General features: G+C 43.4%; 1 protein-coding gene across 1 annotated transcript in view; it reads left to right on the top strand.

Moving 5' to 3' along the window:
* Window positions 1-1,844: 1,844 nt before the first annotated feature.
* TCHP (trichoplein keratin filament binding) overlaps window positions 1,845-14,362 on the top strand; it is a 37,846-nt gene continuing 25,328 nt past the window's right edge. The window contains exons 1-6 of the mRNA XM_068271473.1: window positions 1,845-1,952; window positions 4,569-4,759; window positions 7,326-7,536; window positions 7,658-7,714; window positions 11,087-11,155; window positions 11,333-11,506. Coding sequence (XP_068127574.1) covers window positions 4,569-4,759; window positions 7,326-7,536; window positions 7,658-7,714; window positions 11,087-11,155; window positions 11,333-11,506 — 702 coding nt within the window. The 5' untranslated portion in view covers window positions 1,845-1,952. The remainder of the gene's footprint in view (window positions 1,953-4,568; window positions 4,760-7,325; window positions 7,537-7,657; window positions 7,715-11,086; window positions 11,156-11,332; window positions 11,507-14,362) is intronic.

Raw genomic sequence — 14,362 nt, 5'->3', positions numbered from 1 at the left:
AAGCATAACGGGAGCGGAACGTATACTGTACAAACGGAACGAATGTGAATGGATCCAATGTTAACCAATGGAACCGTTCACATGTGTCCGTTCGTACGGATTAGTTTCGTACATTCCGCTGGACGGACCGCAAATTTGCTGCAGTACCAAATTTTCCGGACCGCTGAGCTTAGCGGACCGGAAACGGAAGAAAAAGCCCTGCATTGGGGGCGGGTGGGTGAGCGAGGGTTAAAACATACCGAATGGTCTATTGAAGCCGGTGGTAGAGATGGTTATAGGCATCCGTCTTCTTTCACGTCATATGACTACAAGACGTGTCATGTGACTAGTCACATAATGCAGAAGAAAGTGGAAAGCCTGAAACCCTCTCTACCGCCGGCTTCAATAGACCACTCAGTATGTTTTAACCCTCACTCACCCATCCGCCCGGCTGCTGCACCCTCCCTCACCTGGCAAACGGAATGAAAAACGATCCGATCAGTCAGTGATCATTCCGTTTTGATGGATCTTTTTGCCGGTGTGCAACAAGCCATACGGATCCGGTGAAGCGGAGACTGAATCCGCTGTACCGAATCTGTTTGGATTGATCAGTTGGCTTTATGCAATGTGAACCGGGTCTTAGACACATCCCTAACACACCCATAGTCACGCCCCCCACTACACCCCTAGTCAGTCATACCATAGAGAATTCATAAGCACAAAGTGTAGTTTTATTATTCAAACCACACTGATCCTTTCTCAGGCCGGATTTAAGCCAAGGCCGACCTAGGCCATGGCCTAGGGCACCACAGGAACAAGGGCACTAAAGCAGCAGGCTAAACTGGTGCAGCATTTGCAAATGCTGCAATGCAGGGAGATCAGGCAAGTGCCTGATCTCCCTGCTGCCAGCCACCTGTGCAGCGGCCACCTTGCTCTCTGTACACGTTGGCATTGTGGCGGGCAGCTACAGACTTGGGCAGCATTGGAGATGGAGGGGAAGAGGGAGCTTCTGCACTGGAGACGAGCAGAGAAGTGAGTGACACTGATGGGTGTGGAGGCAAGCTGCACTGAAAGCGGGGGAGTGGGAAAGAGAGGAAATAAGATAAGGGAGTCATCAGGCTACCTATACTAGAGGGAAAGAGGGGAGGGGTCATCTAGCTACCTATACTGGGGAAAGCACTGCTAGATTTGGGCGACACCATAGACTATAATGGGAATCACATCTATTGCGGCGCTCAGTGAGTAACATCGGCGCCGTCAGAAGACGGAGCCGAAGTTGCTTAAAAAAAACAATAATTTTGGGGAGGTTATTAGTTGCCCGGTAGTGGAGGGTTCAGTGCGAGAATAGGGTTATGTTGGATGGCATTTTCTGATAATAAAAGGTTTACATCAATCCTTAGGTTGCACTTTCTCATTCTATTACCTAAAAATTATTGCAACCGGAGTTGCAAAATCTTACAAAGTTGCAAAAACTTTGACCACACCTGCAGAAGTGGAAACCAAGCCTGACAGCTTACAGTGAAGCGGATAACGCTCCCTGTTAACCTAGAATAACAATGCTACATTAAATGTAATCATGCATATGGAGTGTTTGCTGGAATATAAGAAACACTGGGGTACTTTGACTGTGTATGTTTGAACGCGCATGTATATATTTCTTGTTCTTTTTTCCCCTTTAAGGCATTTGCCAACCGTGTCGTGCTGTGTTATGCGGGGCTGTTCTCTGGTAATACATGTGGCCTGGAGATGATTTCTTGCAGGTTAGAACGACCAGTTGATTCAGAACACGTCACAGAGTTCAGTAGAACGCATTCCAACTGTCATTTTCGAGGATTGACCCGCCGCAACTGCCATAGTCGCGCTGAAGCTATCGCCATGGCAACGAGACACACCGGAACAGGAAGTGCATGTGGCTAGCTAAGCTTTGCGATCCGTTAATAACAAGTGCTGAAAGCGGGCAATAGAGTACAGAGGTAAGTGACGTGAAGCAGTGTGCTATGATCTGGGGTACATGTGTGTGGCATGCTGCTCAGTGCCTGCATGTATACCCTATGCATGCTACTGTGTAGTCCAGCAGGAATCCCACAAGCTGCTGCTGAGCTATTTCCAATTTTATTTTAAATGCAAATCAAAATATCAAATACTATATATATATATAAAAAAAATGTACATATATAATTTTGTGGAAATGCATGCGGCAGGACATGGGATGAAATACTGCATGCTCATTGCTGTTTGAGTTTTATTTTTATGAAACACTGCATAAATGTGTCACTCAAAACAGTAGCCAGTGGAATGGTGTTTTATAGGCCCTATTCCCACTGGGTGCTGCATCTGTTCTGAATTGGACGCGGCACCTGTGCGGCTGCAAAGCCACAGCTGAATCGATATAACAGTATTATGCCCGGCTATATAGATTAGGATGCGTTCTGCAGAAAACTGTAGGATGCCGCCCAGAATTGCATTGGCATGCTTTTATCTGAGTAGGAAGCGTTTCTCTGTCTGGCTTGCGTCAGTACTGACCATCCCTACTGAGATCTTGCAGGAACATGTGTTTACTTCCACTACAGGCTCAGCAATAGCTTCTTGCCTGGGCTTTAGAAGGCCACGTAGCTAGGCTCTTCTAAAGCGTACCTATGTAATTGCCGCCAGGAGACTTGGGTGCAGGATACAGCCTCTATTTCCGTCCGAAATCGATCGTTCCCGTCGATCCGTCCATGTGGAAGATTTTTCTCAATCGCCGGCGGGTCAGGAGTGCGTCGATTGTGGCGTTCGAATGACCGACGCAATACAGCGGGTATACATTACCTGTTCCGGCCGGCGCGAGTCCCCTGGTCCCCGCTATCTTCTTTCCGCGCTGGGTTCCGAACCGGCTGCAGCTACACAACTTCCTGTCCCGGCTGGAAGTTTAAACAGAGCGCCCTCTACTGTTTAAACTTCCGCTGGACAGGAAGTTCAGTAGCTGCAGGAATGGTCTGGAGCCCGGAGTGGAGAAGAAGTCAGCGGGGACCAGGGAACTCACGCCGGTCGGAGCAGGTAATGTATGCGGGGGGGCGGGGGGGTTTGTAGGGGCGGCGGCAGCTCCACTGATTGTGATCGGTCTCAGGCTGAAATCGATTCACAATCTGTTTGCAGTAAAGGTGGCCATACGATCCCTCTCTGATCAGATTCGATCAGAAATGGATCTATTTGTTGGTCGAATCTGATGGCAAATCGACCAGTGTATGGCCACCTATCCGGCTGCTGCACTAGTTCCCGGCAACGTTAATTACTATTCCCCCTCAAGGTCCACGTGGATAGTGGAGAATTATATAATTCGGCTTCCAGCTATTGCTGGAGCCCGAATTATAGTGTTTTAAAATGTAACTTCTGCTCCGTCTTCTGATGGTGCCAAAGTTACTCAGTGTGCACCCAAATCTCCTGCGCTGTGATTACAGCGCTAGCTTCTAAATGACTTAAAGCCACAAGAAACCCAGTTTCATAGCTTACAGTTTTTCTGTCTGCTACATGTCAGCAGAGGAAACTAAACACTTTACTATCACTTCTTGACATGGGCAGGGGAAGGGCATTAGAAGTCAAGTCAAGTCCTAGTTGTATTCTCATTTCACTATGCAGGCAGGGGAAGGGCATTAGAAGTCAAGTCCTAGTTGTATTCTCATTTCACTATGCAGGCAGGGGAAGGGCATTAGAAGTCAAGTCCTAGTTGTATTCTCATTTCACTATGCAGGCAGGGGAAGGGCATTAGAAGTCAAGTCATAGTTGTATTCTCATTTCACTATGCAGGCAGGGGAAGGGCATTAGAAGTTAAGTCATCATGGTTGTATTCTCATTTCACTGTGTGGGCTGGTTGGGACTCAGAAGAGCCCTGTTTGTGACAACAGCCTGCTTTATGGCCGTAGTAAGCTACATAAGGTTCTGCCTTATTGCCCAGCAGGAGTGCAGTGGCTCACTGCTGGTCGCCTAGTTGGTGAAATCAGGCTGTTCTGCATATATTAAAGACAATTTCTTGATATAGGTGTTACTAGAATCGCACACATTAATTTAAACCTTTCGATAATCATCACCATGTTCTGATATGACCCAGACAAGCTGTGAAAACTGTTATCACTTATTAGACCCTTTTTTGAAAATCCAGTCCAAGTTTGCTGAAAGAGAAGATGGTTGTTGAACAGAGACGAAGGGTAATGGGTACCAGAGGCAGACATCTTGGGGAGTCTGCTATGAATCTTCTCCATGGAAGGATGGCGGTTGGAGTCCTCTGAGTAAACCAGCTGCGAGTAATATGTGACAAGCGCAGTGTTACCAAATGCTGCTATTTGGCTGCGTATCATTTCAGGTGAATGGCGCTTGTAGCCGGCAGCCGAGTGGCTGAACTGCCTGACCAATGAGCAGTTCAGCCGCCTGTGGAAAAGAGGCCTTACTACATGCAAGTCCCTTTCTGTTTTTCTTTACAGAATGTGTTGAAAAAATATTTTTACCTACTTCTACTTCTTTACATACAATTAATTATCTCATAAGTTTATTTTCACTTCAGGTTTGCTTTAATATCCTTCCTAACTGCCTAATGGATTTTCTTTGTTCCATACCAGATGGCATTACCTACACTTCCCTCTAATTGCCACAGCCGTAGCAGAGCACTGGAGAAGCAGATTGTGCGTCACAGAGACCAAGAAGCTCGTTTCCGGCATGAGTGGGATATGGCTAATCGGTATTTTAAGCAGTCAGACGTGTGCAGCAGTAAACAAGCTCAGTGGAGTTCACGAATTTCCTATGAACAAAGGTAGTACATTTCATCTTTTAATATGATTGCAATGTGTCCATTAAAAAATGTGTAAATCTTTAAATGTAACCTGTGCCAAAAGCACATAAATTTTATAATAAGTTATAATTATATATCATTTCTCTTTTCTTTATGTTTTTAGTAGAGATAACAAGTGGGGTTGTTTTGCGATCCACTGTGTCTTTAAAACGGAACTGAACTCTTGCACAGTACACAATGAAAAGTCTTTATTCCACATATAGTTGGTGAAGAAATCCACTGCTCTGAGTTCTGTGGTTGTTTAGCCAGATCAAAGTTTCTAATTAGCTCTTAACAGCAGCTGTGAATAGACCGCAGGAGCTCTGCTGAGGCAGCTGTCCTCATACAGTAAACACACCCCTTTCAGTGCTTCCTGCAAAATGAATTCACTGATTTTTGTCACACTTAGCAAAAAGCATGTCTCTCTCGCTCGCTCTCTCTCTCTCTCTCTCTCTCTCTCTCTCTCTCTCTCTCTCTCTCTCTCTCTCTCTCTCTCTCTCTCTCTCTCTCTCTCTCTCTCTCTCTCTCTCTCTCTCTCCTAAAGAACCAATAGGAACATAATAGGGTTAGTTAGCTAGACAATTGACTGGAATTATAAAGTAGCTTCATCTGGACACCTTTCTCTGTTCTAGAAGATGTTTCATCACTTGAAAGCATGGTACACACTTTCAATTATGATTGGCCAATCAATGACCAATATTACCACATATATGTAGTATGAGGTACCTACACAATTTGCTCATAGTATTCAATATCTATGGACTCTCATACTACGCGGAGGTGGTAAAATTGGTTAATGCTTATAGTATTCAGTATCTTTTGACCCTCATACGACATGAAAGTGGTAAAATTGATCAATAATTGGCAAACTATAATTGAAAGTACAATCTGTATCCTTCGGTGCTAATCTTTATATTCCTCCACCAGCAATACACCACAAAACACAGTGCGCTTACCAGATTTTTTCAGACCTTAATTACAGGGTCTGAAATAAGGCATCATACGACCAGCAGCTGGTATCTTCCCTGCCGGCCCTCTTTCTCGGACTAGGATATCAGCACTTGTTTGGATATACCCACAGTGGTTGCATGCATGGAAAATAAAAGGCTCATCTAAGCGTATCAACCTTATAAAATGTATTCCACAAGCTTCATAAAACAATAATATATATAAAACTCACATAAGGGTCCTTGTGACAGGGACCCAAAGTGACAACAGCATATAATCTCACAGGACGCTGTCTAGCCAAATGCCCACCTCACCCGACCGGTTTCACTACTCAGTTTCTTCAGGGGATGTTAGTATATAATCCTGTGAGATTATATGCTGTTGTCGCTTTGGGTCCCTGTCACAAGGACCCTTATGTGAGTTTTATATATTGTTGTTTTATGAAGCTTGTGGAATAAATTTTATAAGGTTGATACGCTTAGATGAGCCTTTTATTTTCCATGCATGCAAACACTGTGGGTATATCCAAACAAGTGCTGATATCCTAGTCCGAAAAAGAGGGCCGGCAGGGAAGACACCAGCTGCTGGTCGTATGATGCCTTATTTCAGACCCTGTAATTAAGGTCTGATAAAATCTGGTAAGCGCACTGTGTTTTGTGGTGTATTGCTGGTGGAAGAATATAAAGATTTAGAAGAATATATAAAGTCAGCGCAGGTCTATAGTAATACAGCTTTCGTCATTTTCTGGTATACAGGATCTTCGAACAAAAAGGTAAAGAAGCAAGTTTTACCAGATTCCAACAACCCACATTATAAGGTTGTAAACGAGTTTGATAGATGGTCCGCAGAACTTTCAAATGGTGTCGTTTCACCAGCGATGTTGCACACCACAGATTCCTCCCGAATATAGTAGATATCCTGAGGTCGCAGAGACTCGCCAAAGGGGAGTCCGTCCAGTAGGATAGTGACATGAAAGAGATATACGGCACATCTAAGTGTAAACCGTCTTTATTACATAACAAGTAAAACAATTTAAAAACAAGGATAAAAGAAAAACTCACATACGGGGCCCGTGCACTAGGAACCCCGAAAAAGTAGATCTCAAATAAAATGGTGCCGCCTGACGCCTTCCCGACCGGTTTCGCAATCTTGCGTCAGCAGGGGAGAACTTTAATGATTAATCCATTTTTTATGATTGCCTTTATGTGATTGCGCTGATATATATTTTATATTGTATAATTGAAAGTGTGTACCAGACTTCAGGGTGATCCAATTTTGATTGGCCAATGATTGACCTATTTTTTCACTTCCTTATAGTATAAGGGCCAACAGATTTTGGATGTTTTGAGCAGATTGTGTAGGTAAGCTTTCATACTACATGGAGTGGTAAAATTGGCCAGTCATTGGCCAATGAAAATTGTATAGGGAGGCTTGCCTTTTACCTGTTGGAAGTTCAAGTGCTACAGTATTTCCATTGCTCTTTGCATGGTTTAGTAGACGTGATTACATTCTTGAGTTTTCATGATTTTTAGTTTAGTAGATGTGGGATTACATTCTTGAGTTTTGGTGAATTTTTCTTTATTTCTGTTATTTTTTCCAGTATGAATGCATACCACCGTGAGAAGCAGAAAGAGGAGAAGAGGAAGAATCTGGAGCGCCGAAGAGAAGAGCTTCGGAAAATGTTGCAAGAAGAACGTAACTTGCTTGAAGCAGAACTGAAAGAGCTTAATACGAACAGAGAGCCTGACCTCACTAGCATGAGAGAAAAGGCTGAGGGGCTGAGGTCTGCGCGGGAGGAACGCAGGAAACAGGTACACTGCAAACTACACACAAGCTCAGCTAATTGGTGTATCACTGCAAAGCAAGAGCACTAATTATTTCCTTTATTGCAGTTCAGTAGTACCGGTAACTTGTATTTTTTTTTACTTCTAGCTTGCAGAGGAGTTATTGTTTGAGAATTGGAAGAAGAACAATACAAAACTACGTGAGGTAGACACTTTTAATTTAATTTAAAAAATATTCATATATGTTTTTTGTTTATTGTAAAAAAAAAAATTTGTACAGAAATGTGCTAATAACGCAGGACAATTATTGCTGGGGAGAGGAGTCTCAATAAATACTGTTTACTGTTCTGCTCAGGGTCCCTTTAAAGTGGACCCAAATTAAAAATACAAGATTTCAGAAATAAAATCTATTTTCTAAATTATAATAATAAATAGCAGCCTGTTTTCAGCTGCATGATGACAAATATAAAATACTTAACATTTATTGGAGGATCCCCTCCCTTCCTTTCATATTGCCGGGAAATAATCCGGCAGACTGGTGGAGTAGATGGTGTCCAGCAAAGGAGGAATTGCTAATGGCTGCCACCTGTATAACCCTAGTTATGCAAAGAGAAGGGTGAAAAGCATGCACTGAAATGCTCATAGGCTTGAAGGAGTGTTTATTTATCTTTGTATGTGTCAGAGTGGTGCAACTAAGGGTGCGTACAGACATGCGACTATAGTCGTTTGAAACGATCGTTACCGACGGCATTGCCCGACGATCGTTTGTAAAAAGTGCACAAACGATCATTAAAACGACCGACCAACGAGATATGTCGTTGGTAAAGAACGATCCATTCTGCCAGATCTTTTTCAACGACCATCGTTCAAAAAGTAATGTCTGTACAACGATCGGTCGTTGATCGTTTGTTCTCAAAGCTTTGCACATGCTCAAACAGTTCTTTTTGACACTTGTGTTTGAAATCAGTTTATACATCATGTTGCGCACGCAACGCTCGTTCCAAGATCGTTCGTACACGAACGATGTTCAAAGTAGCCTTTCTTCAAACGATCATCGTCCGATACCTCCTTTAACATCGTTCATCGTTCAGAACGAACGATCGTTATCGTATGTCTGTACGTACCCTAAATCTTTTGGATTAAAAAATGTTTGGTTTGGGTCCGCTTTAACAGTCACTGTACAGTCAAGCAAGCACCATGCATTAACCCCCAGAAACCCAGTGTTGTAATATTACAACATCACATTTAAGGCTACACAAATAAACCCTCCCTCATTTTCTTTATAAAACCTCATGTACATTGCTATACACAGCAGAACCTATTAGTAATGTATATGAGGTTTTGAAAAGAAGAATGTGGGGAGGGTTTAATTTTTGTAGCCTTAAAGGTCTACTGTAGGGGGGTAGGGGGAAAAAGAGTTGAACTTACCTGGGGCTTCTAATGGTCCCCCGCAGACATCTTGTGCCCACACAGTTACTCACCCATGCTCCGGTTCCCGCCTCCAGTTAACGTCTGAAATTTCCGACTTTGAAGTCGGAAAACCACTGCGTCTGCACGGCCGTGTCCTCGCTCCCGCTGATGTCAACAGGAAGCATACTACACAGACCATACTGGGCCTGCGCAATACACTCCTGGTGACGTCAGCAGGAGCGAGGACACGGCTGCACAGGCGCAGTGGTTTTCCGACGTTAAAATCTGAAATGCCAGAAATGAAACGGAGGCAGGAACCGGAGCATCGGTGAGTGGCTGCGGGGGCACAGGACGTTTACGGGGGACCATTAGAAGCCCTGGTTAAGTTCAACTCTTTTTTTGGGGGGGTTGTTTTCCATTAGCCGGGCGCATCCACTAGGTGGCGATAAAACTCCACCAGAGTTACATCTTTCCCTACTATCCATGGCGGCCTGGAGGAGGAATAGTAATTAGCGCCACCTGGTGGTTGCGCCCGGCTAACGGAATAGTACCCTTTTTTCCCCCTACAGTACTCCTTTAAATGTGATGTTGTAACATTACAACACTGAGTCTCTGGGGGTTAAACATGACCACAAAATAAAGAAAATATAAAAAAACACAGAAAGAAAAGAAAAACAATTTGGTAATCTTCAATAGCCGTATGAATGCCCCTCCCACCCCAACCCTCCATAAAAGAGTACCACAATCCTAAATAGACTTCTCAGCCCCCTCTCTGTTCACTGGTAGACACTTTTCTTTTTTTTGTATTAAAATTACCAAGCAGCATGGACCTGAAAATTGCTGAGGCAGAGGTCATTCACAGTGGGGTTGCTAGTAAGATAAAGTTATTATTCTTATTACAGAAGACCTGAAACCGTTAGCGACTTGCCTACCGTAGTAGCGGGCCTCCTGGATCTTCCAATAGCCCACTGTTTACAGAGCATGGACCCTCTCCACCTTCTGGCTGTGCTCCCGGCTGTGGAGCACGCTCAGTAGAATGAAGCCACTCATGCACGTATCTCCCCTCCATGCATGAGCAGTTTATCCAACTGGACCTATGCGAACCTTAGTCCATGACATGCCTGGTCTGGATGTGTTCATCCACAGCCGCTTGTGACCAGAAGAAACTTGTGCTCAGTTGAATCGGTATAGAGGGGTCTCTGCGCTGTAACTGTGGCCTTTTGGAGGATCTGGGAAAACTCTGGACTGTCCTGAGGCTTCCTGCTACTGAGGTAAGTAGCTAACTCTTTTTTAATTTCTAAGGCGATTTTTTTATTCTCTGCTGAAATGTCAACTTTTAAGGACATCCGTGGTGGAAAAAAAAAAAACCTGATGAGATAAACAATTGTATCTATCCTCCTTCTCCTAAAAATGACATTTTTAAATATCCCGCAGTTTTATTGTATATTTAAATCTAGTTTTTACTGTTGCATTGTCTCTGCTAAATGACACATGCATTGAAGTATGCCAGAGCTAAAATCTATGACCTATTGACCCTTTTTATCCCCTTCCAGCTCTCAGAAGCCATTTAATGACAGGAAAGTGTTTTATAGCTTTAATTCCTCATCAGTGAGGGTTATGCTATAGTCTGACCCAGTCTCTGTCACTTGCATACCTGATGTTTAACTCTTTCATGCAGAGAAAGAAAAAAAGGATCACAGCCTAGTCATTTGTGTGCTTGGTACTGTATATACACATGTCTATCTCATTATGTCACATGTCACCTCGGTTGTCCTTTAAAGCATTCCATTCATAAAAGATTACTGCTAAATGTGTATACACATTTTTTTTTATACCAGAAATAGCATTGTTGAACAAATAAATTACTAAACATATGAGAATCCTCTGCAAAATTGTAGTGGAATATTGAAGGGATGCTATTCTGATTTATGTTTAAACCGATCGGACTTTTATCCCGTGTTTAAGTATGTCCAAGCATATTTATATTCAGTAGACTGCATCTGCTGCAGAAGCTGTAAAGCCCCATTTTGGGACTAAATATCTGTGAAATGGAAGCTGCCACTGTTTCTCTCTCCCACAATTTACCTACTGGTTCCTAGGAACTAAATTATAAATAATCGTATCCTTGGAAAGCTTGGCTCTGATTAAATGTTTTGCTTCTTCAAAGGTGGAATCCAGTTTGCATAAGAAGTATGTGGTTGATGCCTGGGGAGGTCAGATCACAGAGAAAATTAAGGTAATCACTTTTTTTTTATAGATTGGTTTACAGACAGATATCAATTACTAATGCACATATTTTTACAACGGTTTGGTCAATCTGTGCATTTAGACTGATATAGAGCCTTTTGAAAAGTATAATTTAATGTAATGAATGATGTACCTGGCTTTGAACCATCATTATGTATCTTGACAGGAAAAAGCTGAAGAGGAGAAAGAAAAGAAAAGGTTTGAGAACCAGTATGAAATTGCCCGGCGTGAGGCTATAGAAAACATGAGGAGGGAAGAGGAGAAACGGCGTCAGGCAGAGAAGGAACGGGTTGAGGTCCTTCGGTTACAAATGGAGGAGCTGAGACTGGGGGAACTGGAGGTAAGAGAAATATATTAAGAAATGTACAAAGCATGACAGAAACCTGCAGTATTCACTGAAGAACCAAGTTATGGTCTCACACATCTCTGCATGAGCATCTACTGAGAAGAAAAAAAAGATTTGCTATTGATCTATACTGCATCATTAACAAAGAACTTCAGTCACAAGCGTAAAATGTAATAGTATGAGAATTGCTGGAAGCCGGGCTGTGAAATCGGGACAAAAATCCTCCCTACTCCTCAGTTTATAAAATCACCGACTCCATGTACCCAAAATCGACTCGTACTCCTTAGTCTAACACTTACCAGGGCTGTGGAGTTGGTACAAACATCATCCAACTTCAGATACCCAAAAATGATTCCAACTTCTCGATTCGAACTCCACAACCCTGGCTGGAAGGCCTCTCCTATCTTGCAAAAACAAGACATTACTGGCCATGTGCAACCACAAGATGACACAATATAAAAAGGTGTCACACCTGGACCAAGTATAATACCCCTCTTGAACTGCTGTTCTGGCATTAGAAGGCTGCAGGATGGTATTAATATTCAGCTCATCCCATAGTTTCCCATTCATAACATGAACAGGCAGCTAAAGGTTGTTAAGAAGATGAAGATCTTTGAATTAGTGCCAATAGGTTTTTCCTTTTCTGCTATGCAAAATGTAAACTTTTAGACATGTTTTCGTATTGGGGTTTCAGTTCAGAATAATTAACAGAAAGTGTTATGCCCAACAACATCATACTTTCACCATTTTACCTTGTTAATTTAACTCATCTACATTTTCAGTTATTTAACTTGAACAATTAACATGTACATAATGAGTCATAGTGTGTCTGTACTAACAATTTTAAATAATAACAGTCATTTTGGATGAATTATTTTAACTGCACATGACTTAAAGGACAACTGAAGTGAGAAGAATATGAAGGCTGCCATATTTATTTCCTTTTAAACAATCCCAGTTGCCTGGCAGCCCTGCTAATCTATTTGACTGCACTAGTGTCTGAATCACACCAGAAACAAGCATGCAGCTAATCTTGTCAGATCTGACAATACTGTCAGAAACACTTGATCTGCTGCATGATTGTTCAGGGTCTATTGCTAAAAGTATTAGAGGCAGAGGATCATTAGGATAGCCAGGAAACTGGTATTGCTTAAAAGGAATTAAATATGGCAGCCTCCATATCTCTCTCGGTTCAATTCTCCTTTAAGATAATGCACTTAGGCTCACTGAGCACAAGGAATGTTTCACACCAGCACTTATGTACATAGATACCATGTGTTCCTCAGTATTACTGGATTGTCATGGAGTCACAGTTAAAGCCCATACACACGCTCAACTAAACTGCCTGATTATTGTCTGATTTTGGTCTGTTTGACAAAAATCTGGCATGTGTATGTGTGGCAATCTACTAAACGAGCGACTGATAACTGGCGGTTTGCCAGATCCATCCAGCAGATTACCTCACATGACTGATTGGCTGAGATCGTGCAGTTGGACATGTGTGTACAACGTTGGGTTCGAACATCGTACTTGAATGTGGCCATGTCATTTCACTTGCGTGCGCAGTATGTTCATGAGTTGGTCGTTCAGTTGGATGGTGCCAGGAAAATGCAAATTGTGTAAACGGGTTGTTGTGGGGTCGGTCATGTTGCAGTGTTGGTCGTGCACTTTATTGGATGTGTGTACATACCTTAAGGGCCCGTTTCCACAATCGCAAATTTGCATGCGTTTGCTGCATGCGAATTCGAATAGCCAATACTAGTGGATGGGACTGTTTCTACTTGTCAGTATTCCTTTGCGGTTTTCTGTGCAGAAAAAATCTGCGCGGCAGAGCCATCAGAATTCGCATACCGCTATGCGAATCGCATACAATGTATTTAATAGGGAATTTCGCATGCGGCATTGGTATGCAAATTTTCATGCAAATTTGCATGCGATTTCGCATGGAATCAATGGAAAACACACAGGCACTGCCATGGTTAAATTCGCATACATCTCCATTCATGCGAAATCGTATGCGAATTCGCATGAAAATTCACATACAACTGCATGCGAAATGCCTTGATTCTTGCTTTTCCGTAACCTCATTTGAATTGAAGAAGCAATTTGAATGGTGCCAAAATATCTTCTAGATTACAAAAAGGTAACTGCATTGCTTTTCTTTGGATGTGTCTTGACCCGTAAAAATGAGAACCTCCACAACTATAAATTGTATCATCCACGTTTACTGATGGCTAAGGCCCGGTTCACATTGGCGGTCGCCGTCCGGAATCGCCGTGCCGGAGCCGGACCGCATGCGGAACGGACGCACGGCACAGCAATGAAAGTCTATGCGTCCGTTCACATGCGTCCGTTCCGTCCGGACCGGAGCCGGACCGGATCCGGACTCCGGAGTAAGATCCAACATGCGCTATTTTTTGGTCCGGCTCCTCCGGCAGACGTATCCGGAGCAGAGCCGGACTATTGCATCCGGCCAATACAAAGCAATGAGAACCGGAGAGCGCACAACACACTGGCCGTAAAAAACGGACGCTCCACCCCACCTCCCATGCTTCCTCCATGCTACAGCTGCCATCCTGGACGGGGACACATGGGCCCAGCGCCCACAGAGTGGAGCAGCAGCGACCTCACGCTGGAGCTCCCCGGCAGCAACATGTCCGATACGTCTGATAACGAGGAAGTGAGGCCCTACAACGACCCCAGAGCTTCTGCCGACCTCCCAGACCCCAGGTATTATTTTATACAGCTTGTTATCTCAAACGGATCCGGACCGCAACCGTGTTCATACCGCACGGAAAACGGATGCAAACGGACCGGATCCGGAACGGATCCGGATAGGAACCGTACGGA

This window comes from Hyperolius riggenbachi, chromosome 1, assembly GCF_040937935.1.
Source record: "Hyperolius riggenbachi isolate aHypRig1 chromosome 1, aHypRig1.pri, whole genome shotgun sequence".
NCBI classification, from domain to species: Eukaryota; Metazoa; Chordata; class Amphibia; order Anura; family Hyperoliidae; genus Hyperolius; species Hyperolius riggenbachi.
This window is presented reverse-complemented; position numbering and strand designations above follow the sequence as displayed.